Below are 27,908 nucleotides of genomic sequence, written 5' to 3'. Positions count from 1 at the left end.
TCATATAAGAACTCTGTAGCCAAAGAATGAGCAAGCTTGATTATAAATTATTCTAACAGCAGAAAACACCACAGAGCTCAAATGATTAAGAAACCAACAGCCTTTAATTCAGGCCTTGAACAAACAGGGAAGCAAAAGCCTCCATTTCATGCCTCTGCATAACTATCCCAATCTCAATCCCTCCATTTCCATCTCTACTCTCCATCAATGAAACTCCATTTATCCTATCAATAGAAGCAATCTCAACCTTGTTGGGTTTCCCCCATCCAAAATCCTCTTCATAATACAGGAACCGAGGTGATCCAGCAATTCCAATTTTTTGCACATCTGCTCCTGTAGATCTCAACCTTTCATGGCTCTCCTTCGCTCCTCTGAAAAGTCCCTTCTCCAGCCCCTTTATTATACCACTAATTTTCTCCGCTATAATAGCAACTCCATTTTCCTCCATGAAAGTTCTTGCTTCTATAACCGTATCATGCACAAACACACCATTGCCGAAATAATTCTGAGAAATCGGAGGATCTAAGCGGCTCCTACAGTCTGCAGCTACCAGAAAGTATACCATTCTATTAGCGTCTCCTCCTCTAGCTTTCACCAGGCAAACTGACAGATAAGCACATGTAAGTACAAATGTAGATAAACGAACTTCTCTCGTAGGTTGTAGCCCTGCAGCTCCATGCTGGTGGTAGCTGACTACGGCTCCCCTGAGCTTCTCTATGTTTTCACGACTCAACTGAAATGTGGCTCGAACTAATTTGGGTGGCACTCCTAAAAGATTTGGCAGTAATTTTAAGCTTCTTGGGTTGGATTTCGAGTCTAATTTGGTGGTAGCTACCCAATGATTCAAGTAAAATGACTCGAGCTCATCTGGGTCTTTGATAGTCGATCGGTCAAAAGACGGTGTTAGTTCCGGCGACAAAGTGAAAGTTTGTCCTTTTGCAGTGTTTTTGCATAGATGAGCCCATGCTTTGAGGAACATAGAAGCTGTCTTTCCATCAACAACTGCGTGGTGCATAGCAATGGAAATGGAATACCCTTTATTAAGAAAAAGCGTTATTTGCAGAGCAATTACGGATGCTTTTGGGTCTGATATTGGCAGCTCAGGCACACAAAGACGTGATTCAGAAGCTTCGCGGATTTCATCGCCTACCAAGCGATCTAAATCGGCGTCAGACTCTGCAATTGTAAGCGAAACAGCATCATTTGGAGAGTAGAGAATAATGGGTTTGGGAGAATGAGGTGGCCAAGTGAGGTGGCCAGCGAGAGGAAGGAAGTGGCGGAGGGTCTGCGAGAGTGAGTGTTTGAGTGTCGGAACAAGTACAGAATGGAAAAAGGTTGGGGTTGATCCATGGAGCTTGAAAAAGTAGATGCGCTCAGCTGGAGGAAACTTGAAATATCTTGCATCAAGAAATGTTATAGGGAGGGATAACGCGGTGGCTGACTCTGGTGAGCCACTGGCCGCAGCCACCTGGCAGACCTCAAGTACTCTTACTGAGTCAGGGGATGCCATGGAGACAGGGACAGAGCCGGTGGTTTCCTTCACTTTTATTGAAGCTTCCAGTTAACGCTTCATGTGATTCCTCGAACCACAAAACCATTTCAATCGTCATGGATTACATTACACTACAACCTTCGTTGATATTTTATTGGTCATTAAAAAAAAATATTATATTTTAATTATTATAATCGTTAAATTTGGCATACTATTTTGTCACGTAGTGAAATTGATCATAATTTCTTAAGGGTCTTTTTTCAAAATAAATTATAAATATCATATAATATTAACCATGCAGTTGCCGTAGTGGACGATCGGAAACTCAGAAGACAGGGATATTATATAAAATTTCTAATTGATACATCAAATACTGGGATCTGATCTGGAAATCAAATAAAATAGTAAGCCGATCTGTATTCCTTCTTGCCTGCTTTGCTTTAAAAATTTAATAAACAAATAAAATGTACCACATTATTTATTAAAAAGTATAAAAATCATGTTTTTAGGTTACCAATTAAATACAATAATTTTTTAAAATTTATAATTGTGAATTGGAGGAGTAAAACTTAGGATTTTAAATTTATTCAAATATATTTATCTGCTGGCTAAATCTGCGAGTATAATTAAATATAAAAATTTAATAAACAAATAAAATGTACCACATTATTTATTAAACAATATAAAAATCTTTTTTTTTTTAAACGGATAAAAAATCATGTTTGTAGGTTACCAATTAAATAGAATTTTTTGAAATTTATAATTGAGAATTGGAGGAATAGAGTCTAAAATCTTTTAAATTTACTTAGATATATTTACCTGTAGACTAAGTATGCGAGTGCAATTAAATATAAAAATTATTTTATCTTTTCTATTAAATAAATATTAAAGGAGGTAGAGTTTATATTAAACTCTTAAATTAAGATGTTAGGTGATATAAGTTGAAAAAAGATAAAATCGAATGCTATCTTTTTTAAGATCAAGAGTGATAAGTGACATTCCATTTAGACTAACACAGGTTTTTCCAGTGGACTGTAGGTTAAGCTCATGCTTCTAAATGTTGCTTGTTCTTAGGATTCATTTTTATAGTTTTTTTTATGCATTTTTATCTTCTTCTGTATTATATTTTCTATAGTGTCATTATATATATATATATATATATATATATATATAATTCAATTTCAAAAAAATATAAATAGTGTTAATTTTACTTTGCGAATGTTCGTTTTTAGTCTACCCTTCTCTTCAAAATATATTCTTTTCAAGATATATTCTCTTGTTATGATTTTTTTATCTTTTAATCAGCTATGTTTATTGTTTTTCTGTACAGTCTATAAAATTGCGTTCATACTCTTCCGCATGATCTCATTCTGCTATCCCACTTGCATGATTTTTCTATCTTTACAATGCTTGTAATCATTGGCTTCCTATCTGTATGCCATTGTACCTGTCAGCGTACTCCCATCCTCATAAAACGACGTCGTCCTCTTATTAGATCCGAAAGGGCAGACTACTAAGGTCAAGCTGGAAGGACAAATCACTAAAGTCAGGTCGGAAGGGCAAGACCCAAAAGTGCAGACCACCAAGACAGACCTTTCAAAAGGAAGAGCAACAACAAAGGCAGACCCTTACAAAAAGAAAACTACCAAGATCAGACATTCCAAAAGAGCAGACCACTAAAATAAGACCCTTCAAAGAAAGAATACTAATATTAGACTTTCTAAAAGGAAGACCACTAAGATTACACCTTTCAAAAGAGTATACTGCCAAAATCAGACCTTTCAAAAGAGTATACCACCAAGTCAGACCTTCCAAAGGAAGAATACTAAGGTTAGACCTTCCAAAAGAAAGACCACCAATGTCAAACTTTCTAAAAGAGCAGATCACTAAAGTCAGATCTTCCAAAGGAAGAATACTAAGGTTAGACATTCCAAAAAGAAGACCATCAAGATCAGACCTTTTAAAAGATCATACATTTTAAAAGAGCAGACCACTAAAATCAGACATTCGAAAGAAAGAACACTAAGATTAGACCTTCTAAAAGGAAGACCACCAAGATTAGACCTTCCAAAAGAGTATACCACCAAAGTTAGACCTTCTAAAAGAGTATACCACTAAAGTCAGATCTTCCAAAGGAAGAATACTAAGGTTAGACATTCCAAAAGGAAGACCATCAAGATCAGACCTTTTAAAAGAGCAGACCACTAAAATCAGACCTTCGAAAGAAAGAACACTAAGATTAGACCTTCTAAAAGGAAGACCACAAAGATTAGACCTTCCAAAAGAGTATACCACCAAAGTTAGACCTTCCAAAAGAGTATACCACTAAAGTCAGACCTTCCAAAGGAATAATACTAAGGTTAGACCTTCCAAAAGGAAGACCACCAAGGTCAAAATTTCCAAAAGAGCAGACCACCAAAGTTAAATCTTCCAAAGGAAAAACACTAAGATTAAACCTTTCAAAATGAAGACCACCAAGGTCAGACCTTGCAAAAGAGCAGACCGCCAAAGTCAAATATTTTAAAGGAAGACCACCAAGGTGCAAACCACTAAGGTCAGATCGGAAGGGTAAGACTAGAAGAGTAAGACTTGGAAGGTCAGACCACTAAGGTCAGGCTGAAAACATAGACCACTAAGATTAGATCGTAATGGCAAAGCCAAAAGGATAGACCACCGAGGTCAGGCTGAAAGCACAAACCACTAAGATTAGGTAGGAATGGCAAAGCCAAAAGGATAAACCACCAAGGTCAGACCTTCCAAAAGGAAGTCCAATAAGGTCTGACCTTTTCAAAAAGAAGACTACCAAGGTCAGACCTTCCAAAGGAAGAATGCTAATGTTAGACCTTCCAAAAGAAAAATCTCAAAGAAAAAAGTCTCACTAAGGTAAGACTCGGAAGGGCAAACCATTAAGATTAGGCTGGAAGGGCAGGCCACTAAGGTGAGATCGGAAGGATAAGGTCAGAAGAGTAAGGCCTAAAAAGGCAGACTACTAAGGTTAGGCCAGAAAGGCAGACCACTAAGGTCAAGTCGAAAGGGTAAAATTAAAAAGATAGACCACTAAGGTCAAACATTCTAAAAAGAAGACTAGCAAGGTCAAACCCTGTAACAGCCCGCTTACCGGACCATCCCGACTTCCAACGGAAAATCCGCCGGAACGTAGGAATTCCGATACCGGGGTCTAGCCGGGTATTACAAACCCTTTCAAAAGGAAGACCACTAAGGTCCGACCTTCCAAAAGAGCAAACCACTAAGGTTGGACCTGTGGGTTAGACCTTTCAAAAGAGTAGATCACCAAAGTCAGACCTTCCAAATGAGCAGACTACCAAAGTGAGAGCTTTTAAAAGGAAGACCACCAAGGTCAAACCTTTCAAAAGGAAGACCACTAAGGGAAAAACCACTAAAGTCAAGCTAGAAGGGTAGACCACTAAGGTCAAGTCGGAAAGGAAAACCACTAAGGTCAGGTCTGAAGGGAAAACCACTAAGGTCAGGTCGAAAAGGTAAAACCGAAAGGATAGACCACCAATATTAGACCTTCCAAAAGACCAATAAGGTTAGACCCTTTCAAAAGGAAGATCAGCTAGGTCAAACTTTTCAAGAGGAAGACTACTAAGGTCCGACCTTCCAAAAGAGCAAACTATCAAGGTCAGACATTCCAAATGAAGAACACTAAGGTTAGACCTTCTAAAAGGAAGACTACCAAGGTCAAACCTTCCAAAAGAGTAGACCACCAAAGTCATACCTTTCAAAAAAAAAAAAAACTACTAAGGTCAGACCTTGTTGGCCTTTCAAAAAGATGACTAGCAAGGTCTGACCTTCCAAAAGAGTAGCCCATCAAGATCAGACCTTTGAAAGGAAGAATAACAAGGTCAAATCTTCCAAAAGGAAGATTAGCAAGGTCAGACCCTTTCAAAAGGAAGACTAACAAGGTCTGATCTTCTAAAAGAGCCGACCACTAAGGTCAGACCTCCAAAAGAAGGAACACTAAGGTCAGACCTAAGACTGCTAAGGTCAAACCTTCTAAAGGAGTAGACCACCAAAGTCAGACATTTCAAAAAGAAAACCAACAAGATCAGACTTTTCAAAAAGATATTTCAAAAAGAAAATTACTAAGATCAGACTTTTCAAAAGGAAGACTAGCAAAATTTGACCTTCCAAAAGAGTAGCCTACCAAGGTCAAACCTTCCAAAGAAAGAACAATAAGGTCAAACCTTCCAAAAGGAACACCGGCAAGGTTAGACCCTTTCAAAAGGAAGACCACCAAGGTCAGACATTTCAAAAGAAAAACCATCAAAGTCTGACATTTTAAAAAAGCAAACCACCAAGGTCAGATTTCCCAAAGGAGGAACATTAAGGTTAGACCTTCTAAAAAGAAGACCACCAAGGTCAAACATTCTACAAGTGTAGGCCACCAAAGTCAAACCTTTCAAAAGAAAGACCACCAAGGTCTGACCTTCCAAAAGAGTATACCACCAATGTTAAACTTTTCAAAGAAAAAACACTAAGGCCAGACCTTCGAAAAGAGCAAATCACCAATGTCAGATCTTCCAAAAGGAAGATCACCAAGGTCAAACCTTTCAAAGAAAGGACCATCAATGTAAGGTCTCCCATAGACACACCTCCAAGGTAAGAACTCTAAAGGTAGGGCATCCTATAGCTAGCACTCTAAAGGTAAGATTTTTAGAAATAAAGTAATTGTGTTCAAAATATATTGAAATGAACTCTAAAGGTAGGTAAGGCCTCCCCTCTATTTTCTAGGATTCATAATATATGAAAATGATTTTCTTCTAGTAGTAGTCTATCAGTCAATAGCCTCAATAAAAGAAGCATCTTTAAGAGTGAAAAAAAAAATCATAAATTTAAAATTTCCGAATTAATTGTATTCTACCGTGTAGGAATAAAAAAAATAAAATTTGTATGTGCATGTTTTTCATTAGGAAACCGACTTTTCATGTATCACCCACTTAATTGTAATTTTTCTGTTATTTAGAGAATTATATTTTAATATATCATAGGGGAGGAGGTTGTTTAAAACATCAAAATCAAATTGCGTGCAATCGCTTATGCATTGTTCGCGAAAGATTGGTGTTTTAATGTAGGGTTTTGTACCTATTTACTTGAGTTTTTCCGGGCATAAAATCTATTAAAGAATATAAATTGCTACTTTTAATTGCTACTTTTAATATGGTTTATGTATATTTTTATGGTTCTTTTGATTTTGAATGCATGAGTTTTTCAGGTTAACGCCAATCATGTTAATACAATTTTTTTGAATGGGATGATGTATATAAAATATATCATAACGATGATGTGTATAAAATATATCAGAATTAATTTTACTTAATTTATAACATAATTAATTAATATTAATATTAAAATATCAATTAATTAACAATATTTATTAAAATATTATCGCAGCATAGTTTTCCATTAATTAAGGGAGCATTCTTCTATATAGATTGATTCATTTTTATGCATAACAAGAACGGAAGGATTGTTTCCTTCAAGATAAATACTAGCCTCTCTTTTTAAATAAATTTTTAGAAATACATTGCCCTCAAGTTTAAAATATTTAAATATATATTTATTTTTTTAAAATCACTTATTTAAATTGAACCTTTACCTAAATTTCTACTTTATCATCGATAAATATAAACCACATTATCAATTAAAAAATAAATAAATAAGTTACTAACAATGGCCTTTAAATGAATCTAGATGAACCAAAAGCCACACCATTAAATCTATAAAATCAATTCTTCAAAACGACTATTAAGAACTATTTTTCTTAAAATTTAATAAATAATTTTAATTTTAAAAATATAAAATTAATATCTTATTAAGAATGATATTTTCTTAGAATAATGCTATTCTGAACTTATATGAGAAATTCAGGAATTAATTTGAATAAAAATTATCTCATGTGACTCTCCAAGAATAGTATTAGGACATATTTGAAATTTCATCCAATTTCTTTTTCAGAGAAAATAAAACAATCATTAAGAAATTTCAACTTAAGTGGATTGACTAATTGACCCCGTTATATATAGTGGATCCAACTTAAGTGAATTGACTGAATGACCCGTTGTATATAGTGGATCCAACTTAAGTGGATTGACCCGTTAGTTTTGAGCTAGAGAGAGAAGCTCTCTCTTTTGGTCCTCTTCAGTTTCTCGGCAGTTTCGTCGGCTTTCTTTTGTCGCTCCTGTATGGCCGTCCTCTGCCCCATCCGAACAGGGGATGGCCAGTTCTTCTCCTGCCCAGAGAGTGGGTCCCCACCCAGTAAATAAGGTTTTTGTTTTGCTTTAACAGATTGGTGCTTTAAAAGAGATTTTTTTTTTTCTTAGATATGTGTTCTTTTTAGTGTGTTAGGTGTTGTTTGGTAGTGCTTTTTCTCTCATACATGCTTGGTTACAATTTGCTTCTTTTGCTTTCATCCTGGCATGTTCTGGAAGTGATGGGGATGACGGTGTGGAGCTCTATCATCTCGAATCTACACCCGTTTCACCAGCATGTGCTTCAGAAAGCTTCTGATCTATATTGGCTATGAATGGTTGTGTTTTATGCTTGTTGCAGAGTATCTCGAGGATCACTAAGTCGCTTCCATTTGGTTCCGGACGGTTGATTCTTCAGGATAAAGAATACCGGCGAGCTCTCTCTGCTTCCTTTTTTCAGCCCAAGCATTTTTGTGGCCATGGTGGTTGATATATTTTTTTGGCTTCTGTGCTCTTTGGTGACTTAGATTTTTTGGCTTTTTGGTTGATTGATTCTTCATTTGGTTTACCTTCTTTCTTGGACATATATTGTTGTTTCTCCTCATCAGCAATTTCTGGCCATTGCAACAACAGAACCAGGAATCTGCTCTCCTCAACCAGTTGGGTTTACTTCGAGCAAGGCTAGTGTTTAACTTGTAGGCCTTGAGTCAAGGTTAGACCTTACGTTTCTAACTTGTTTAGCCTTCAGGTGAGAAGCTTTTTCTTGTGGCTTGGGTGTCTAGTTCTTGGTCAATGGGCTAGGTCTAATGGCCCTTTTTAATATATACTAGCGTTATTCAAGGTGGTTTGCAACTTGTTATATTTATTATATATAATAATTTTATATTATTATTTTTTAATTTTTAATATATTTAATATTTAAATGTATTATTTTAATAATTTTATACTATTAATTTATCTATAAATCAAATTTTAAATTTTTATTAATGGTAAATTAATTTAAATAATGAAATTATTATAGCTTTAAAATTTAAATTCAATTATAAAATTATTAGCCATTTATAAATTTAAATATATAAAACTAAAATTTTATTAACTTTAAATTAATTTAAATAATAAAATTATTATCTATTTTAAATTTTATATTTAATTATATACTTGTAAATAATTAGATAAATGTAGATTACATAATATATATTTATAATTGAAATTTTTAAATATTAAAATTTATTCAAATTCAATAACTTATTATTATTTTATCAAAATTTTGAAATAAATAATTTATTAATTTATTTATAAAATTTATCAAAATAAAATATCAATCTCTAAACCTTCTTTTTACAATTAATAATATAATATATACATTTAATTTTAATAATATAATATATTTTAAATTTAAATAAAGAACCATCTATTTAATTTAAAATTTTTAAGTACTAAGAATAGTTTAATAGTTTAATTTCTCTAACTAACTCTTAAAATTAATCTAATAAATAGAAATATTATCCATTTTAAACTTAAATAAAATTCTAAATAATATATTTTAATAATATAATTCATTATTTAAAATTTTTATTTCATTAATATTTTAATATCAATAATTAAATTTGAATTTATTATTTTTATTTTGTGCTTAAAAATATAAAATAATTATTTTAATAATCTTTCTAATATTTAAATATGTTATTTTAATAATTCTTATTTTGAAATCTAATTTTAGGTATTCTTTTAGATTTTCTTAACAAATTTTAAAATTAATTTAAATAATAAAATTACCATCAAATTTATATCATTATTTAAAATTTTTAATTTTATTATATTTTGTATATCCTTTATAATTTTTTAACTAATTATAAAATTGTCAACTATTTTAAAAGAAATTTTAAATAATAAAATTATGAAACGTTTTAAAAATTAAATACTATTTTAAATAATTAAAAGTTTAGGAAGCTTTTAGATGATACAATAATTTTCTTCCTTCCACTTTTATATACGGCATAAATATTGATATAAATTTTAAAATTTAAAATTTTTAAATAAAAAATAAAATTTTTTAAATAAAATATTTCTTAAATTATCAACACATCTAATAAATTTTTTTTTATCAATTTCAAAAAAATATTATTTTAAAATTTTTTCACATTATTTAATATATGAATGTGTTGTTCTAATGATTAATATTTTAAATATTTAATCTCATTGTAATTATATATATCTATACTAAATTTTAAAATTAATTTAAATAATAAAATTACAATCAAATTTATATCATTATTTAAAAAAATTTAATTTTATTATATTTTATATATCCTTTATAATTTTTTAACTAATTATAAAATTATTTCAAATTATAAAATTGTCAACTATTTTAAAAGAAATTTTAAATAATAAAATTATGAAACGTTTTAAAAATTAAATACTATTTTAAATAATTAAAAGTTTAGGAAGATTTTAGATACAATAATTTTCTTCCTTCCACTTTTATATACGGCATAAATATTGATATAAATTTTAAATTTTAAAATTTTTAAATAAAAAATAAAAGTTTTTAAATAAAATATTTCTTAAATTATCAACAGATCTAATAAATTTTTTTTTTATCAATTTCAAAAAAATATTATTTTAAAATTTTTTCACATTATGCAATATATGAATATGTTGTTCTAATAATTAATATTTTAAATATTTAATCTTATTGTAATTATATATATATATACTAAATTTTGAGATACTTTTAGCTCACTATAAAAATAATTAAAATTATGAAATTTTTTTTTGAAATGGTTAAAATAATGAAATTTATCAATCAATTTAGATGGTAAATAATTGAAATATAAATTTTTTTTAACAATTATCTTATTTTTTTATCTTCTCACTTTTAAATTAGCATAGATTAATAAATATCTTGTAAATTTATTGTTTTTAATTTATGTTTATTTTTAAAATATATATTATTTAAAATATAAATATGTTCAATTTATTTTTTAGTTCAAAAAATATTCAACTATATTCTGTTATAAAGAAATGAATTATTTAAATTTTCAATAAAAACTTTAAAATTTTAAGATATTTTATTCATATAAACTTTTTTTTTTCAAATTATTATATAGCATATTTTTATTATTTTCAGTTCATAATAATTTTTAAAATTTATAACATTTTTATTTAAGTAAATAAATTCAGTCTATTTGATTGAATTTAATAATTTAAAAATATTATTATCAAAAAATCATTAAATTTTTTTTAAAAGAATATAAATAATTTTTTAAATTAATCATTTTAAAATTCAAAGTTAAGATTATCATATTTAGAAAAGTTAATTTCTTTTTATTAATTTTATTAAAAAAATTAGGAATTAATAATTTTAATAAAAATTCTTATACTTATGATATAGTTATTATAAAAGTTTATTTTAAATTATAATATAAAAATTAATGATGTACATTTAATTATAAGGACTAAGAATTTTATATTTATATAAACTCTAAATTGTAAAATTAATTTAAATTAAATTTTGAATAAAATATAATTAAAATTTAAATAGAATATCAATCTAATCAATTAATTTAATTTTTAAAATAACAATAATTTTAATAGTAATTAAATTTAGAGTTAATTTATTATTATCATATTTAACTAAGACCATATTATGATTTTTCTAAATTGAAAATATTATCTAATAATTTAATATATTATCAAAATTAAAATTTATTAATAATTTTATTTTAAAATTTTTATTTTTTATTATTTATGTATAAATAAAAAATATAAATATTCATCTAATAATTTTAAAATTTAAATAATATTACACTATAAATTTAATTATTTTTTTTAAATATTAAAATTTATGTAAATTCAATAAATTATTATTACAATAAAATTATTAATAATTACTTCAATTATTAGATCGTGGTTATTGAAATAGATGATAATTAATTTATTATTTTATATTTTAAAAAAAATAAATATAATATGAGATAAATAGAGATATTATTATTAATTATCAAATAAAATGTTATAAAGATTATTCTAAAATATATAATCATTTTGAATAATTCTAAAAGATTATATAATTAATTCATTTTCTTATAGTTAATTTATTGAATAAAATATTTTCATAATTAATATATTAATTTCTTTTATTTTTTTTAATTATTAATAAATAAACCATCTCCATATATATTTATAAAAATATTTAATTTCATACTTTTATAGATATTAAAAAATTTATTTTTATATTAATTTTATTATACAATATAGTGTTATAATAATCATATTTATAGCATAATATTAAATAATATATATATATATAATAAAATTATCATATAATTTATATCTTCATTTTAAAAATTTTAATATTCTTATATCTTGTACACTTTTTGAAATTTTTCTTAACTAATTAAAATTAATGAAAAAATAAAATTATCGAGTATTTAAATAATTATATATTATTATAAATAATTTAAAAAGGTTTAAAATGGACAATTCTATTATTTTCCTCTTTGCACTTTATATATATATATAGATCAATCTTTAGAAAGAAAAAATTTTTTTTGACTCGTTTTATACAGTGAGTCTCTAAGACATAAATTATCAATTTATTAGCTGTTTTAATAGTTATTAATTAATTAAATATTATAAAAATAAATTATAATCGTTTTTAATTTTTATTTATTTTATTTTTTATAAAATAATTTTTAAAATTTTTTATTATATCCATTTTAAAAATATTAAATTTTATTAAATATTAAAAAATATTTTAAGAGATTATTTAAAAATAAAATAATATTAAATAGAATTATAATAATTAATTTATAATATAAAAAAATAAATAATAATTAAAAAAATAAAAAATGAATAAAAATAATTACACGGCTCCGTGTAATTATTAGTTAATAATATATTTATAATTTTTAGATATTAATATTTTGAAAATAATATTTTAAAATTATTACAAAACAGAGCGTAAGAATTGTGCAGAAGGAGAGACGCATTGACGGGGAGACTTTGACAAGTCTTCCACAAGATCCAATAATTCAGAGTCCAACTCAACTTGCAGGAAAACAATGGTACAAAATGCCCACTATAAATTTCTAGTTATAGATTCATCATTATAGGCCATTCAAATTTCATCCATCTCCTGCCCTCATTCTCCCAACAGTATGAGAAACGCCATTACTCTTCTATTTCTCTCTTTATTGTTCCACCATACTCTCCTCATCTCTGGAAACGACAGCATAGCTCTTGATTGTGGCTCTACAATTGATGGACCTGCAAAAGATGGTCGAAACTGGACTGCAGACACCAGTTCGAAATTCTTCCTGCTAGATCCAACCAACGCATCAAAAATCTACTCAGCTCTTAAATCTCCCATGAGTGATACTGTACCTTATAGAACAGCACGACTCTCGCGCTCCGAATTCACCTACGCATTTCCTGTGACGTTGGGCTCCAAATTCATTCGCCTTCACTTTTTCCCATCTTCCTACCCAGATTTCACCAGTTCCGTTGATTTTTTTTCCGTCAAAGCCAATCGCTACACGCTTCTTAGCAACTTCAGCTCTGCCCTTTATGCTCAGGCTTCCGGCTCAGACAGCTTTCCTCGAGAGTTCTGCGTAAATGTTGAAGATGGTCAAATGTTGAACATAACGTTCGTTCCCACTCCTGGTGTCGATGCTTATGCTTTTGTCAGCGGGATTGAAATCGTATCCATGCCAACCGATCTTTTTTACACAGAAGACATTGAAACTGCGTTCAAATTTGTTGGCTCGGAACGCATAAGCAACCTCAGCCGCAGGACTGCTTTGGAGCTGATGCACCGAATAGATGTGGGGGGCGGCTCCATTGAACCCCCAAACGACACTGGAATGTTTCGAAGCTGGAATAGCGATGAAGAGTATTTAACTATTGCAAAGCCAGGTGCATATCTCTCTAACCTCACAATTCAATTTGAATACAGAGACAACAGGACTCGTTACGCTGCACCCGACTTGTTATATCGAACTGCAAGGTCAATGGGGATGGACAAGGAGAACAACGAAAACTACAATCTCACTTGGGAGTTTCCGGTGGATTCTAATTTCACTTATCTTGTTAGGCTTCACTTCTGTGAATTTCAACCGCTAATAACTCAAAAGGGAGACAGAGTTTTTATGATATATATAGCTACTAAAATTGCAGAGGCTGAAGCTGATGTGATTGAATGGAGTGGTGGAAACGGTATCCCTGTCTTCAAAGATTATGTGGTCACCATTGAACCAAAGGGAAACCAAAAGCTACAGAATATCTCTATCTCACTGCATCCCAGGACTGACCAGACTGTACACGCTGATGCCATTCTGAATGGGCTTGAAATCTTCAAATTAAGTAGCAGTTCAGATAATCTTGCAGCGCCAAATCACGAAATACCTCAGATTAGTCCACCAACTGTAGCGACTCCGATTCCCAAAACAACAAAGTTGAACGGTTATAAGACACCAATAGGCGCCATTATCGGCGGTGCTGTATCGGGCTTTTTGGTGCTCTCTTTCTTGTTTTTCTTTATTTTCCGACGAAGACTAAAAGTCAAGAACTCGGATTCTAGTGATGCACCTTCATGGTGGGGTCCATTTGCGGTATCTTCGACCAAGTCCGCAAAGACCCAAGGCTCAACTCTGCCTTCTGATATTTGTCGCCGTTTTTCACTGGCGGAGATCAAGGAGGCCACCAACAACTTTGACAGTGTGTTCATTATTGGTGTTGGAGGATTTGGTAATGTGTATAAAGGGTTGATTAATGATGGGGCCACTACCGTAGCGATAAAAAGATTGAATCCAGAGTCGCAACAAGGGGCGAACGAGTTCAAGACGGAGATTGAGATGCTCTCTCAACTTCGGTATCTTCATTTAGTGTCGCTAATTGGTTATTGCTACGAAGACAGGGAGATGATCCTAGTTTATGATTACATGGCTCAGGGAACTCTTCGCGATCACCTCTACAAGACCGACAATCCTCCACTTTCATGGAATCAACGGCTAGAGATTTGCATTGGTGCAGCACGTGGGTTGCAGTACCTTCATTCAGGCGCCAAGAACACCATCATTCACCGTGATGTGAAGACAACAAATATCTTGTTGGATGAGAAATGGGTCGCCAAGGTTTCAGATTTTGGATTGTCCAAAATAGGTCCCTCTAGCATGTCAAAACCCCACATCAGCACAGTGGTAAAAGGAAGTTTCGGGTACTTAGATCCTGAATATTGCCGATTTCAGCGATTGACAGAAAAATCTGACGTTTACTCATTTGGCGTTGTGTTGTGCGAAGTCTTATCTGCTAGACCCGCAGTGAATCGATCAGCTGTTGAAACACCTGCAAGCTTAGCAGAGTGGGCTAGGCAATGCTACAGCAAAGGAATATTCGATGAGATAATTGATCCATATCTGCAAGGAAAAATTGCCCCCGATTGTCTGAGAAAATTCGCTGAAGTTGCAGTAAGTTGCTTGCGCGACAATGGAGTTGAAAGACCATCAATGAGCGATGTGGTCTGGGGGCTTGAGTTTGCGTTGCAACTACAGGAAACTGCTATCAAACACTGTAGACTTCCAAATGAAATTGACATTGATATGGAGATCCCCACAGGAAACTGCTATCAAACACTGTAGACTTCCAAATGAAATTGACATTGATATGGAGATCCCCACAAAGGGTACCTCAGTTGCTGATAGTAGCGATGATATGTTCAGTAGTGGCAGTGAGCTCATGATCGGCTCCCGGCTTAGTGGAATGACATTTACAAGCAGCAGCGGCGAGCAAAGTTTTCTCAACAACAATTCTGAGAAAGTAAAATCTGGTGCTATCTTCTCTGAGATCAACAACCCAACAGGGCGATAAGCAATATTCCATATAGGTTGCTATAATTTAAGTGTAATATGGATCAGTTTTTCCGGTGGATTGCAGGGTTGGCTGAGGGCATCTCCAACGCTGCGCCAAATTCTATTTTAGCGTTGGAGCGCCAAAATCTTGGATTTTGGGCGTTGGAGCCCCAAAATCTTGTTTTAGCGTTTGCTACAGCATCACGCATACTGTATCAGGCCATTTTCCTTTTTTTTTTTTTTAATTTATAATATAATTAAAAATTTATATTTTTTTTTAATTTATAATATAATTAAGTTTTTTTTACTCTCATAATTTATTATATTTTTAATTTATTTTATATTTTTATAATTATTGAAATTTAATTCTAATTAATATATTTACAATTATAAATAATATTTATAATAAATTAATTAATTTATAATATATTATATAGACTAATATAAACAAATTAATTTATTTATAATATATTATATAGAATAAATAAAGTGACACATATATTATAATTGAACAATATATATTAATTCAAAATATAATTATTCACGGTACATTAAATATTTAATATTCCGGAAGATCAGACCCGGATCGAACAATATCATTGAGATATTGACCATATACATTAGATGCGGATGACGGTGGTGGTTGTTGACGCTGAGTTCTTTTATCTGATATTCAAATTTTTTCTTGGCAAAATATTTCATGAGCAATTGGATCGGAAATAAAATTTAACAATAAAATTTTATTTTCTTCTTTAAATTCCTTTAAGTCCTAATCTCTACTTTTCATTAGTCTTCCATTCTCCCTTTCTGCAGTTGCATTCGCCAACGATTTAATAAGCTTTTCATTATCAGCATATAAGCATTTCAGAGCGGATGAAAAAGGTTCGTCAAGTTTTTTCTTCAATTTTGCTTTTTTGACACCAAGAGGTCTATTCGATGATGTATAATCTCCTGCAATATCCTCATTTAAATGGATTGAAAAAGATGATAAGTTTGAATATGGTACCATAGGTGAGTCAGGAGTAGGATTGTCCGACTCTGCGAACACATAAGAGGAGCTTTGATTTTGAACTATTTTTTTTTTAGAGCTACTATCTTTAAACTTCTTGGCATCTTTCATCATGCTCCAAACATGGTCAAATTTGAATTATTTTTTGTAGTTTGGATCTTGCATTAGTAAAGTTTTCGCTTGATTGAGCTGCATAATTAGGAAAATGTTAAGAAAAATTCTAAGATTTATGTACAAAATAATTATCAAAAAAATACTAACCAGATCTTGCTCTGAAGCACCACTAGGATGTAAGTTTTCAACTTATCGATAACAACCATTCAATTTTCTTATAGCCTTCTCAATAACTTGCAATCGACATTGTAAAGATCGTGGGTTGTGGGACTCCCAATACTCATTCTTTGCAATTTCATATGTTTTTGCCACCCGACTCCAAAAACGTTGACTAGATTGTTGTTTACCTATAATGGAATCTTGTGAAACATCTAGATAAACTCCGCATAATAGCACATCTTTATTGGTAGAATATCCTGCTGATCTTGAAGTCAACGTTTACAAAGTGATTAAATATTGAAGGATATGGCTAACTTATGGTAAGTTGTAGATGTTGGCATTCCAATATATATAAGTGAGATGAAATCTCAAATAATAATTACACAAACAGTATTCTGATAGATCTTATCTAAAAATCGACCGTTGGATGGATTTCATTTCGATCTCGACCTTCAGATAGTATGCATTCCTATCCTCACGTTTTTCAATGAAGTCAGATGGAATCTCAAATAATAATTACACCAACAGTATTCTGATAGATCTTATCCAAAAATCGACTGTTGGATTGATTTCATTTCGATCTCGACCTTCAGATAGTATGCATCCCTATCCCCACGTTTTTCAATGAAGTTAGATGGAATCTCAAATAATAATTACACCAACAGTATTCTGATAGATCTTATCCAAAAATCGACCGTTGGATGGATTTCATTTCGATCTCGACCTTCAGATAGTATGCATCCCTATCCCCACATTTTTCAATGAAGTCAGATGGAATCTCAAATAATAATTACACCAACAGTATTCTGATAGATCTTATCCAAAAATTGACCGTTGGATGGATTTCATTTCTATCTCGACCTTCAGATAGTATGCATCCCTACCCCCACATTTTTCCTATTAAATCATGTATACTTTCAAGATATAAACATAACTCATATTTTTTAGTTCATCTTAAATTCAAGTCAAGAAAATTCTACAGATCGTTACTTAAAATGGATTTCTATGTTGGAGATACATCACATAATGATGCTGAAAATTCATCATCGTCTTCTTCAGATATTGATGATTATATTTCAGATGATAATGAGTTTGTAGTGAAAACACAAGCAGTTCATCAATAATTTCTTAGAAATAAGATGGTTTTGCAGCAAATACAAGATCAACATCGAGTTTTTAGAGGTGGCTCTATTCTAGGTCATGTAGTAATCAATCGAGATCGTGAAGCGGCTGATCGTAATTTATTTCTGGATTATTTTTCAGATAATCCACGTTTCAATGATGTAATGTTTTGTCAACGATATAGAATGTCTCGAAATTTATTTCTTCGTATTGTCGATGCAATAAAAGCACATGATACGTACTTTGAACAACAAAGAGATGCAGTAGGTAAAATTGGATTATCTACTCTTCAAAAAATCACAGCTGTGTTTCAAATGTTAGCGTATGGTTTGCCAGTGGATGCTACAGACGAATATGTGAAAATTGGGGAGTCCACTGCAATTGAAAGTCTAAAGAGATTTTGTCGAGCCACCGTTGAGGTATTTGGTGAGCAATATCTGAGATCACCAACTGCCGAGGATGTTGCAAGGCTTCTTTATATTGGTAAGCAATGTGGCTTTCCTGGAATGTTAGGTAGTCTCGATTGCATGCATTGGAAATGAAAGATTTGTCCTACTGCATGGGCTGGCCAATATACAAGTCGTAGTGGATCGCCTACAATTATTTTAGAAGCTGTAGCTGATTATGACCTTTGAATATGGCATGCATATTTTGGAATGCCTGCCTCTAATAACGATATTAATGTTTTGGAGTCATCGCATTTATTTTCCAACCTTGCTAAAGGTATTGCTCCTCCCGCTCATTATATTATTCAAGGAAACATATATAATACGGGTTATTATTTAGCTGATGGTATATATCCGAAATGGTCAACTATTGTGCAAACTATTCGTGAACCACAAACAAGGAAAAAGAAGTATTTTGCAATGAAATAAGAATCATGTCGAAAAGATGTTGAACGTGCTTTTGGAGTGTTATAGTCACGTTTTGCAATAGTTACAGGGCCATCACGTTTTTGAAAAAAAGAAGTATTGCATGATATTTTAACTACATGTATTATCATGCATAATATGATAATCGAGGATGAACATGACCTTAGTGAATTTTCAGCTTCAACTATTGAAATGGTTGTCGATGAAACTACTCGATTTGAACAATTTTTAGCTCGACATAAAAAAATTAAGGATAAAGATGCTCATTTTGCACTTTGTAATGCATTAATAGGGCATTTGTGGGAGCAATATACAAATTCAAATGATCATATAAATTAGCTTGTACTTTTTTATTGATAATTTAATATGTATGAGTTTATTTTATTTTTAATTTGCTAATTAATGTTTAATTAATGTATGTTTATAATTAATGTTTAAGTAATATTTTTTTATAATTATTATTTAATTAATACATTTTTATAATTAATATATTTTTATTTGTTTATTTATAAAATATTTAAATATTTAAATATTAGATGAAAATATAAGATATATAAATATTTAGAGTGAATATATAAAATTATATGAATTTTTTGAGTGAAATATATAAATAAAATTAAAATAAAATAAATAATATAATATTAAAAAGAAGAAAAAATATAAATAAAATATTTTTTTATGTTAAAAATAATACAGAAAATTAGAAATAATATTACACTATTTTAATCCAAAGCATCAAAATTGTGTAAAAAATAGTCCATAAAATTGGAGATGGCATAGGTCATCTTGGTGTTGGGTGGATTTTTTGGCTGGCTTTGAAGTAATATTTTATTAATAAAAAGAAGATATTTTCTTAGAGTAGGATTAATTTGAACTTACATGAAAAATTCAGAAGTTAATTTGGAATGTTATTATTGCTGATTTGAAAATTCTTGCTTATTAACAGAAAATTCATTTATAGTTATATTAATATTTATATTAATTTTAATTTATTTATAAAAATATTTTAAATTTTTATTATAAATTAAAGCTGATCAGTCATTATAATATATATAAAAATAGCCGGAGGAAACAAAAGATAAATTATTATTACAAAATCTTAATTTTAAGAGATTACCTCAATTTTTCTAAGTTGACTTTTGATGTTACGTTCTTCCGAGCAGCAACAATTCAAATTTATCTAAAATATATAATGACATATTTTATTTTATTTAAAATTTAATTCATAGGATTTATTAATTTTAAATTTAATACTATAAGATATATTTTTAATATATTTCTCAATTGTAATATAACTATATTACAAAATACCAGTTAAAAAAAACTATATTACAAAGTAAACTTGAATTTTCTTTTTTATTTCCTTTTATTTTTAAATATTAATTTTATTTAGATACTTCTTAATTTAAAATTTATTTTATTAATAAAATTAATTTAAATAATAAAATTATCAATTTATTTTAAAATTTTAAATTTTAAATAATAATAATATTATCATAGAGACACAAGCTTTCTTTATGGTTTCTTTATAATTCGATACTCTCGTCTTTTCCTTTCCGTAAATCTAACTTCTTCTTTACTTTTCCCCATAGAAAATGATATGCGTCAATTGATTATCAATAAAGAAGAGGATATTGTTGTCCCTGTTAAGAGTTTCAGAGATATTTCGATCGTCATTTATGATTTCTGTATGGTGGGGAGGTTTCTCACATACAATCCAATACATTTTATCTTTGATGGAAACAAAAATTCTTAGTTCTCGTATGAAATTTTTTCATAATTTTTTACATTTTGATGGTTGCTTCTCAATCAATATACAAAGATTGGGAGGAGACATTTCGTTAATGTGGAAGACTTATGTGTCTATTTCTATAGTTGACTTTTTTTTCAAATTTTATTGATTCGGTTGTTTCGGAAGATAATATGCAATGGAGGTTTACTAGTTATTATAGATTTCCGAAATTGCAATGACGACATCAGTCTTGGAACCTTATTCGAGTTTTATCTCGTAGAAGTTTTCTTTCATGACTTTGTTCGGGAGATTTTAATAATTTATGCTCAAAAGATGAGAAAGAAGAAGAAACATCTTTGCTAAGTTATCTTATGCAGGGGTTTACACAGACACTTAATGAGCATTTTTGCCAAATTATCTTATGCAGAGGTTTGATTTTGAATGATTGTAAATTTTTGTTAAACTCTATAATTGATATTTCTGTTAGATAAATTTATCGTAATACTAATCTAACTGCTATTTTTATTAGATGAATTGGTCATAATACTACTACACTCTAACTGCTATTTCTATTAGATGAATTTGTCATAATACTACTTTAACTGCTCATATTTTGGCTAGAGAATCTATTAGGTAAAATCGTCTCCCTATTTGAGATGATATTCCTCTTTATTTGATGGAATTTTATTAATACAACTAATAGTTTTATTTTAAAAAAATAATAATATTATTATCAATTATAAATTAATTAAAGACTATTATAAATAAATAAAAAAATCTAAAAGACATTATTGACCATCTTAATATTCCCATCTCTTTTATTTTTATATATAGTATATAGTAAATATATATAAATATATGAATAATTATTATGTTAAAAGAGATTATTTAATAAAAATATAAACAATAACAATAATTATCATTTCATTATAACGTTGAATGCAAAAAGCAGAATGAAAAAAAAGGAAGGATGGGTACAAGGAGGGAAGAGAGATAGAAAAAGATTGACAAAGTGAATGAATTGAAAAAACCCCATTGGGGACCTTGGTTTCAAAATTAATCTATCATTCTTCGCGAGTAAATTCAAGCAATTTGATGATGGAGAGAAGATTGGTTAGAGATTCCAAGTCCCAATCAAATAAAGCTCTTCTCCACATAAGATTCCAAACCCAAGTGCTATTAACCCATATTACACAGCTTTTTTGTTTTTGGTTTTTTTTTGTGGTGTTGAAATTTTGGTTTTGGTTTAGTTTGTCTGTTGTATTGAGGTTCCATGTTTTTCACTTAGCATGCAAACACTAAATTGGGATTTTTGTTTCTCGTATGGACTTGCATAGTATAAACTTCATTGTGAATAATTTGATCTATTCCTGCAAAAGAAGGATGTTCCTGCTTCTTGATTCTTATGATGGAAAGCCTGTATCAGCATTAATTTTAATTCATAATTGGAGTGGAGGGTGCCAGACAGTAGCCTTCAGGGCTGGACTAGTCAAAGGAAGAAATAGCTCCGTAGATTAAGACCCTCCATTGCAGATGAGAGCCGTGACATAACATTCTTATGATCACATTCAATTTCGACCTTTAAGTCTTTGACCCATACCAACAAAGCTGATAGAGAGAATGCCCTTTAAGCACAGCCAACAATTCTCCATTACAATTCTTAGGCTCTGGACAAGTCTAGAATCAATTTGATATCCTTGTTTTAGGCAAAACTGTGTCTTAGCAACTAGGCAGAATCATAAAGTAAAAAGACACAGAAAAACTCAGAAGTTTTCAATATCACTTTTGTTTGTCTATTAGAGTAATGTGCAGTTTTCTTTCTCTGCCATGTCCTTGCACTATTCACTGCCCTGAATATCTCTGAGCACTCTTGTGTCTAGGGTTTCCTTTTCCTTTTTCGTGGGTTAATAATCGACAGCAATCCCAATACAAAGTTAAAAAGGAAAATTGAGATAGGAATCAAACACAAGAAAGGGAAAAAGATAGCCCTTTAAGAGAGAGAGAGAAACATATATACATATAAATATATGCATGTAAAAAAAGAAAGGCAGATAAGATTTTCACATGGACACTGCTCTTTCCATCTGACAAATCTTTCTCTACGTGCCTGTTCCGTTACATACCAGAGACGGTGATGAGCAGAGACTGCTACATGGTGGTGATCAGAAAGTTGATGTCATTTTGATGGTGGGCTGCAGCAACTTTGATCGCGAGTCATGAAGCACAATTCTCGCCCTTCATATTGCCTCAAGCCACAATCCTTCACTTTTGTTAGCCACTTCAAAATGTCAAGTTATATAAGCAAAACTACACTCTTCAACTATAATTTTAAATTTGAACAAAATTTATGATAAGTTTTGGATTTTGTATTACATTACCAAAATTAAAAAGCATAAATATTTGATTTTTTAGTTTTCTAAAAATCTAACCAATTTCGGATTACATTGCGAAAATTAAAAGCGTAAATATTTTATTTTTTTAATTTTTCTGTGGGTGCTCATATTCTGCAGTTGCCCTCTTACAGGTATTATGGTTGCTATTGGGAAAATTATTATTTAAAATAATAGTTAAAAAATATTAAAAATTATTTTTGATATAATTTATTAATAAAATCATTAAAATAAAATTGTTTTTCAAACTACTTTTCTCAACAGCATATCTAATTATATTATTTTTGAAAGGCGTTTTTTTAACCCTCTAATTTCAATGCCAAGTTATTTTAAATATATTTTGTATTATTGTTAACTTACTGTTAAAAAATTAATTTTTTAAACGTATTAATTAGAATAACATTAAAAAATTGCTTATTTTAAATTTTGATATATTTTAATTATAAAAATATCAAAATAAAAAAAGCTTTTCTGGTACGAAATTTAAAATTATATATATAAAGGTTTTTTTCCTAGACTATAAGATAAAATCTTTACACTATTTTTTTTTTCAGATTTTATTTGATTTTTGTGAGCACCACAGAGTATTTTTAGATTAATCATGTAACCCAAAAAACGAGATATTCATAATCAAGAGAAAAAATCATTTACTCTTAGAAGATTCTTAGACCCTTCATACAAGAAATCAAAAAATACCCTTTTTTTATAAATGAATTATATGTTTCGTTTATAAATTTATTTATATTTATTTAATTTTAATCTTGTATCGATAAAATAAATTAGACGTTTCGTTTATAAATTTATTTATATTTATTTAATTTTAATCTAATATCAATAAATTATGAGAGAGAAAAGATTTTAATTGAAGGCAGTACTTTTAATAAAATAATAAAATAGTACTTTTAATTTAATTTTAATAGTGTTTAAAGTTTTTTCAACTCTTGAATTTTATCTACATGATATTTTCATAAAATAGCATTTATTTTAGTTATTTTTGCTAATTAAAGATAATTTGGGCGGTTTGAAACCAGTTTAACAAACGGACCAATATATTCAAATTGTTTTTCCAATTTTACAATATCATTAACAGATCCATACATAATGAAGATATTAACTTTAGATATATTGACACACAATTATAATATGTTATAATTCATTTATAATTTTCAAAAATGGTATCAGAGTCTATTGAAGTTCTATCTATTCAAATAAACTCAAATTAAAAGTTTAGGGTTGAAACTGTGATCATAAAAGTCATAAGTCAGGCAGAGCCATGGATGAAGTTATATATATAATAAAAAGTGAAGAATAAATTATTTGATTTCAAAAATATAAAAATAAAATTCCAGATTTCAATAAAGTTCAAGGCCTACATATAGTAACTTATCCTAAAGTTTTAAAATTTAATTTAAATTTTATAGATTTAGTTATAATTATAAATTCTTGTATGAAGTTTTTCACTTGTTTTGTCCGATCCACCTGAAAGAGAAGGAAAAGGTCTGTGGTAAGATCAACGGCGCCATACTAGTAATAGAAATGCAAAGGAAGAGCTTATTACTTTTTTTTTTATTAAAAAAAATAAAAATCAGGAGAATCCTGTCCCACAAATAATTTTCTCAGACAAATTTTGGTTTCTCAGAAAAGGCATCGAAATTCATTAAAGGCCATCAACGTTGCAAATCATGAAATACAAAAGTTCTGTTGCAAGAGCAAATCACATCTGAAAGAAGGATCATATAAGAACTCTGTAGCCAAAGAATGAGCAAGCTTGATTATAAATTATTCTAACAGTAGAAAACACCACAGAGCTCAAATGATTAAGAAACCAACAGCCTGTTAATTCAGGCCTTGAACAAACAGGGAAGCAAAAGCCTCCATTTCCATCTCTACTCTCCATCAATGAAACACCATGTATCCTATCAATAGAAGCAATCTCAACCTTGTTGGGTTTCCCCCATCCAAAATCCTCTTCATAATACAGGAACCGAGGTGATCCAGCAATTCCAATTTTTTGCACATCTGCTCCTGTAGATCTCAACCTTTCATGGCTCTCCTTCGCTCCTCTGAAAAGTCCCTTCTCCAGCCCCTTTATTATACCACTAATTTTCTCCGCTATAATAGCAACTCCATTTTCCTCCATGAAAGTTCTTGCTTCTATAACCGTATCATGCACAAACACACCATTGCCGAAATAATTCTGAGAGATCGGAGGATCTAAGCGGCTCCTACAGTCTGCAGCTACCAGAAAGTATACCATTCTATTAGCGTCTCCTCCTCTAGCTTTCACCAGGCAAACTGACAGAAAAGCACATGTAAGTACAAATGTAGATAAACGAACTTCTCTCGTAGGTTGTAGCCCTGCAGCTCCATGCTGGTGGTAGCTGACTACGGCTTCCCTGAGCTTCTCTATGTTTTCACGACTCAACTGAAATGTGGCTCGAACTAATTTGGGTGGCACTCCTAAAAGATTTGGCAGTAATTTTAAGCTTCTTGGGTTGGATTTCGAGTCTAATTTGGTGGTAGCTACCCAATGATTCAAGTAAAATGACTCGAGCTCATCTGGATCTTTGATAGTCGATCGGTCAAAAGACGGTGTCAGTTCCGGCGACAAAGTGAAAGTTTGTCCTTTTGAAGTGTTTTTGCATAGATGAGCCCATGCTTTGAGGAACATAGAAGCTGTCTTTCCATCTACAACTGCGTGGTGCATAGCAATGGAAATGGAATACCCTTTATTAAGAAAAAGCGTTATTTGCAGAGCAATTACAGATGCTTTTGTGTCTGATATTGGCAGCTCAGGCACACAAAGACATGATTCAGAAGCTTCGCGGATTTCATCGCCTACCAAGCGATCTAAATCGGCGTCAGACTCTGCAATTGTAAGCGAAACAGCATCATTTGGAGAGTAGAGAATAATGGGTTTGGGAGAATGAGGTGGCCAAGTGAGGTGGCCAGCGAGAGGAAGGAAGTGGCGGAGGGTCTGCGAGAGTGAGTGTTTGAGTGTCGGAACAAGTACAGAATGGAAAAAGGTTGGGGTTGATCCATGGAGCTTGAAAAAGTAGATGCGCTCAGCTGGAGGAAACTTGAAATATCTTGCATCAAGAAATGTTATAGGGAGGGATAACGCGGTGGCTGACTCTGGTGAGCCACTGGCCGCAGCCACCTGGCAGACCTCAAGTACTCTTACTGAGTCAGGGGATGCCATGGAGACAGGGACAGAGCCGGTGGTTTCCTTCACTTTTATTGAAGCTCCCAGTTAACGCTTCATGTGATTCCTCGAACCACAAAACCATTTCAATCGTCATGGATTACATTACACTACAACCTTCGTTGATATTTTATTGGTCATTAAAAAAATATTATATTTTAATTATTATAATCGTTAAATTTGGCATACTATTTTGCCACGTAGTGAAATTGATCATAATTTCTTAAGGATTTTTTTCCAAATAAATTATAAATATCATATAATATTAACCATGCAGTTGCCGTAGTGGACGATCGGAAACTCAGAAGACAGGGATATTATATAAAATTTCTAATTGATACATCAAATACTGGGATCTGATCTGGAAATCAAATAAAATAGTAAGCTGATCTGTATTCCTTCTTGCCTGCTTTGCTTTAAAAATTTAATAAACAAATAAAATGTACCACATTATTTATTAAAAAATATAAAAATCGTCTTTGTAGGTTACCAATTAAATACAATTTTTTTTTAAAATTTATGATTGAGAATTAAAGAAATAAAATTTGAAATTTTTTAAATTTACTCAGATATATTTACTTGCTGATTAAGTTTGCGAATGCAATTAAATAAAAGAATTGCTATGCCTTTTCTATTAAATGAATATTAAAGGAGGTCGAGTTTATATTAAACTCTTAAATTAAGATGTTAGGTGATATAAGTAAGAAAAAAGTAAAATCGAATACTATTTTTTCTAAGATCAAGAGTGATAAGTGACATTCCATTTAGACTGACACAAGTTTTTCCAGTGAACTGCAGAATAAGCTCATGCTTCTAAATGTTGTTTGTTTTTGGGATTCATTTTTATAATTTTTTGATGCATTTTTATCTTATTCTGTATTATATTTTCTATAGTGTCATAATATATATATATATATAATAAAACTCAGTTTCAATTTAAAAAAATATAAATAGTGTTAATTTTACTTTGCGAATGTTCGTTTTTATTCTACCCATTCTCTTCCAGATATATTATTTTCAAGATATATTCTCCTTTTATGATTTTTTTATCTTTTAACCAGCTGTGTTTATTATTTTTCTGTGCAGTCTATGAAATTGCATTCATACTCTTCCGCATGATCTCATTCTGCTATCCCTCTTGCATGATTTTCCTATCTTTGCAATGCCTGTAATCATTAGCTTCCTATCTGTGTGCCACTGTACTTGTCAGCGTACTTTCACCTTCATAAAACGACGTCGTCCTCTTATTAGATTTGAAAGGGCAGACTACAGACTACTAAGATCAAATTGGAAGGACAGATCACTAAAATTAGGTCGGAAGGGTAAGACCTGAAAGGGTAAGACCCGAAAGGGTAAGACCCGAAAGGGCAAGACCCGAAAGTGCAAACCACCAAGACAGACCTTTCAAATGGAAGAGCAACAACAAAGGCAGACCCTTACAAAAGGAAAACCACCAAGATCAGACCTTCCAAAAGAGCAGACCACTAAAATAAGACCTTTCAAAGAAAGAACACTAATATTAGACCTTCTAAAAGAAAGACCACTAAGATTACACCTTCCAAAAGAGTATACTGCCAAAATCAGATCTTTCAAAAGAGTATACCACCAAGTCAGACCTTCCAAATGAAGAATACTAAGGTTAGACCTTTCAAAAGAAAGACCAACAATGCCAAACTTTCCAAAAGAGCAAATCACTAAAGTCAGATCTTCCAAAGGAATAATACTAAGGTTAGACATCCCAAAAGGAAGAC

The 27,908-nt window shown here is 30.6% G+C and overlaps 2 protein-coding genes and 1 long non-coding RNA gene across 5 annotated transcripts in view; 2 read left to right on the top strand and 1 right to left on the bottom strand.

The window, feature by feature from the left end:
* Positions 1–18: 18 nt before the first annotated feature.
* Positions 19–26,250, bottom strand: LOC110630114 (phenolic glucoside malonyltransferase 1). Of its 2 annotated transcripts, XM_021777421.2 has the most exons (2): positions 24,825–26,250; positions 19–180 (listed from the first exon to the last, which is right to left on the bottom strand). In XM_021777421.2, the coding sequence occupies exons 1-2, from the start codon at positions 26,152–26,154 to the stop codon at positions 104–106; spliced, it is 1,407 nt and encodes a 468-aa protein (XP_021633113.2). In that variant the 5' UTR covers positions 26,155–26,250; the 3' UTR covers positions 19–103. The 2 variants fall into 2 exon arrangements, with proteins under 2 accessions (XP_021633113.2, XP_021633128.1); XM_021777436.2 differs by lacking the exon at positions 24,825–26,250 and having other exon boundaries at positions 19–1,600.
* LOC122723706 lies at positions 7,589–8,603 on the top strand. Its single transcript, XR_006350727.1, has 2 exons — positions 7,589–7,780; positions 7,945–8,603. It is a non-coding gene; the product is annotated as an uncharacterized LOC122723706 (long non-coding RNA).
* LOC110630092 (receptor-like protein kinase FERONIA) overlaps positions 12,752–27,908 on the top strand; it is a 31,339-nt gene continuing 16,182 nt past the window's right edge. Inside the window, exons 1-2 of one of the 2 annotated variants that reach the window (XM_043956797.1) lie at positions 12,752–15,299; positions 15,364–15,803. In XM_043956797.1, coding sequence (XP_043812732.1) covers positions 12,867–15,299; positions 15,364–15,573 — 2,643 coding nt within the window. In that variant the 5' untranslated portion in view covers positions 12,752–12,866 and the 3' untranslated portion in view covers positions 15,574–15,803. Of the gene's footprint in view, positions 15,300–15,363; positions 15,804–27,908 lie in introns of those variants that run through there. The other variant, XM_043956795.1, reaches the window with a different exon arrangement.

Source organism: Manihot esculenta, chromosome 1, assembly GCF_001659605.2.
Source record: "Manihot esculenta cultivar AM560-2 chromosome 1, M.esculenta_v8, whole genome shotgun sequence".
NCBI classification, from domain to species: Eukaryota; Viridiplantae; Streptophyta; class Magnoliopsida; order Malpighiales; family Euphorbiaceae; genus Manihot; species Manihot esculenta.
This window is presented reverse-complemented; position numbering and strand designations above follow the sequence as displayed.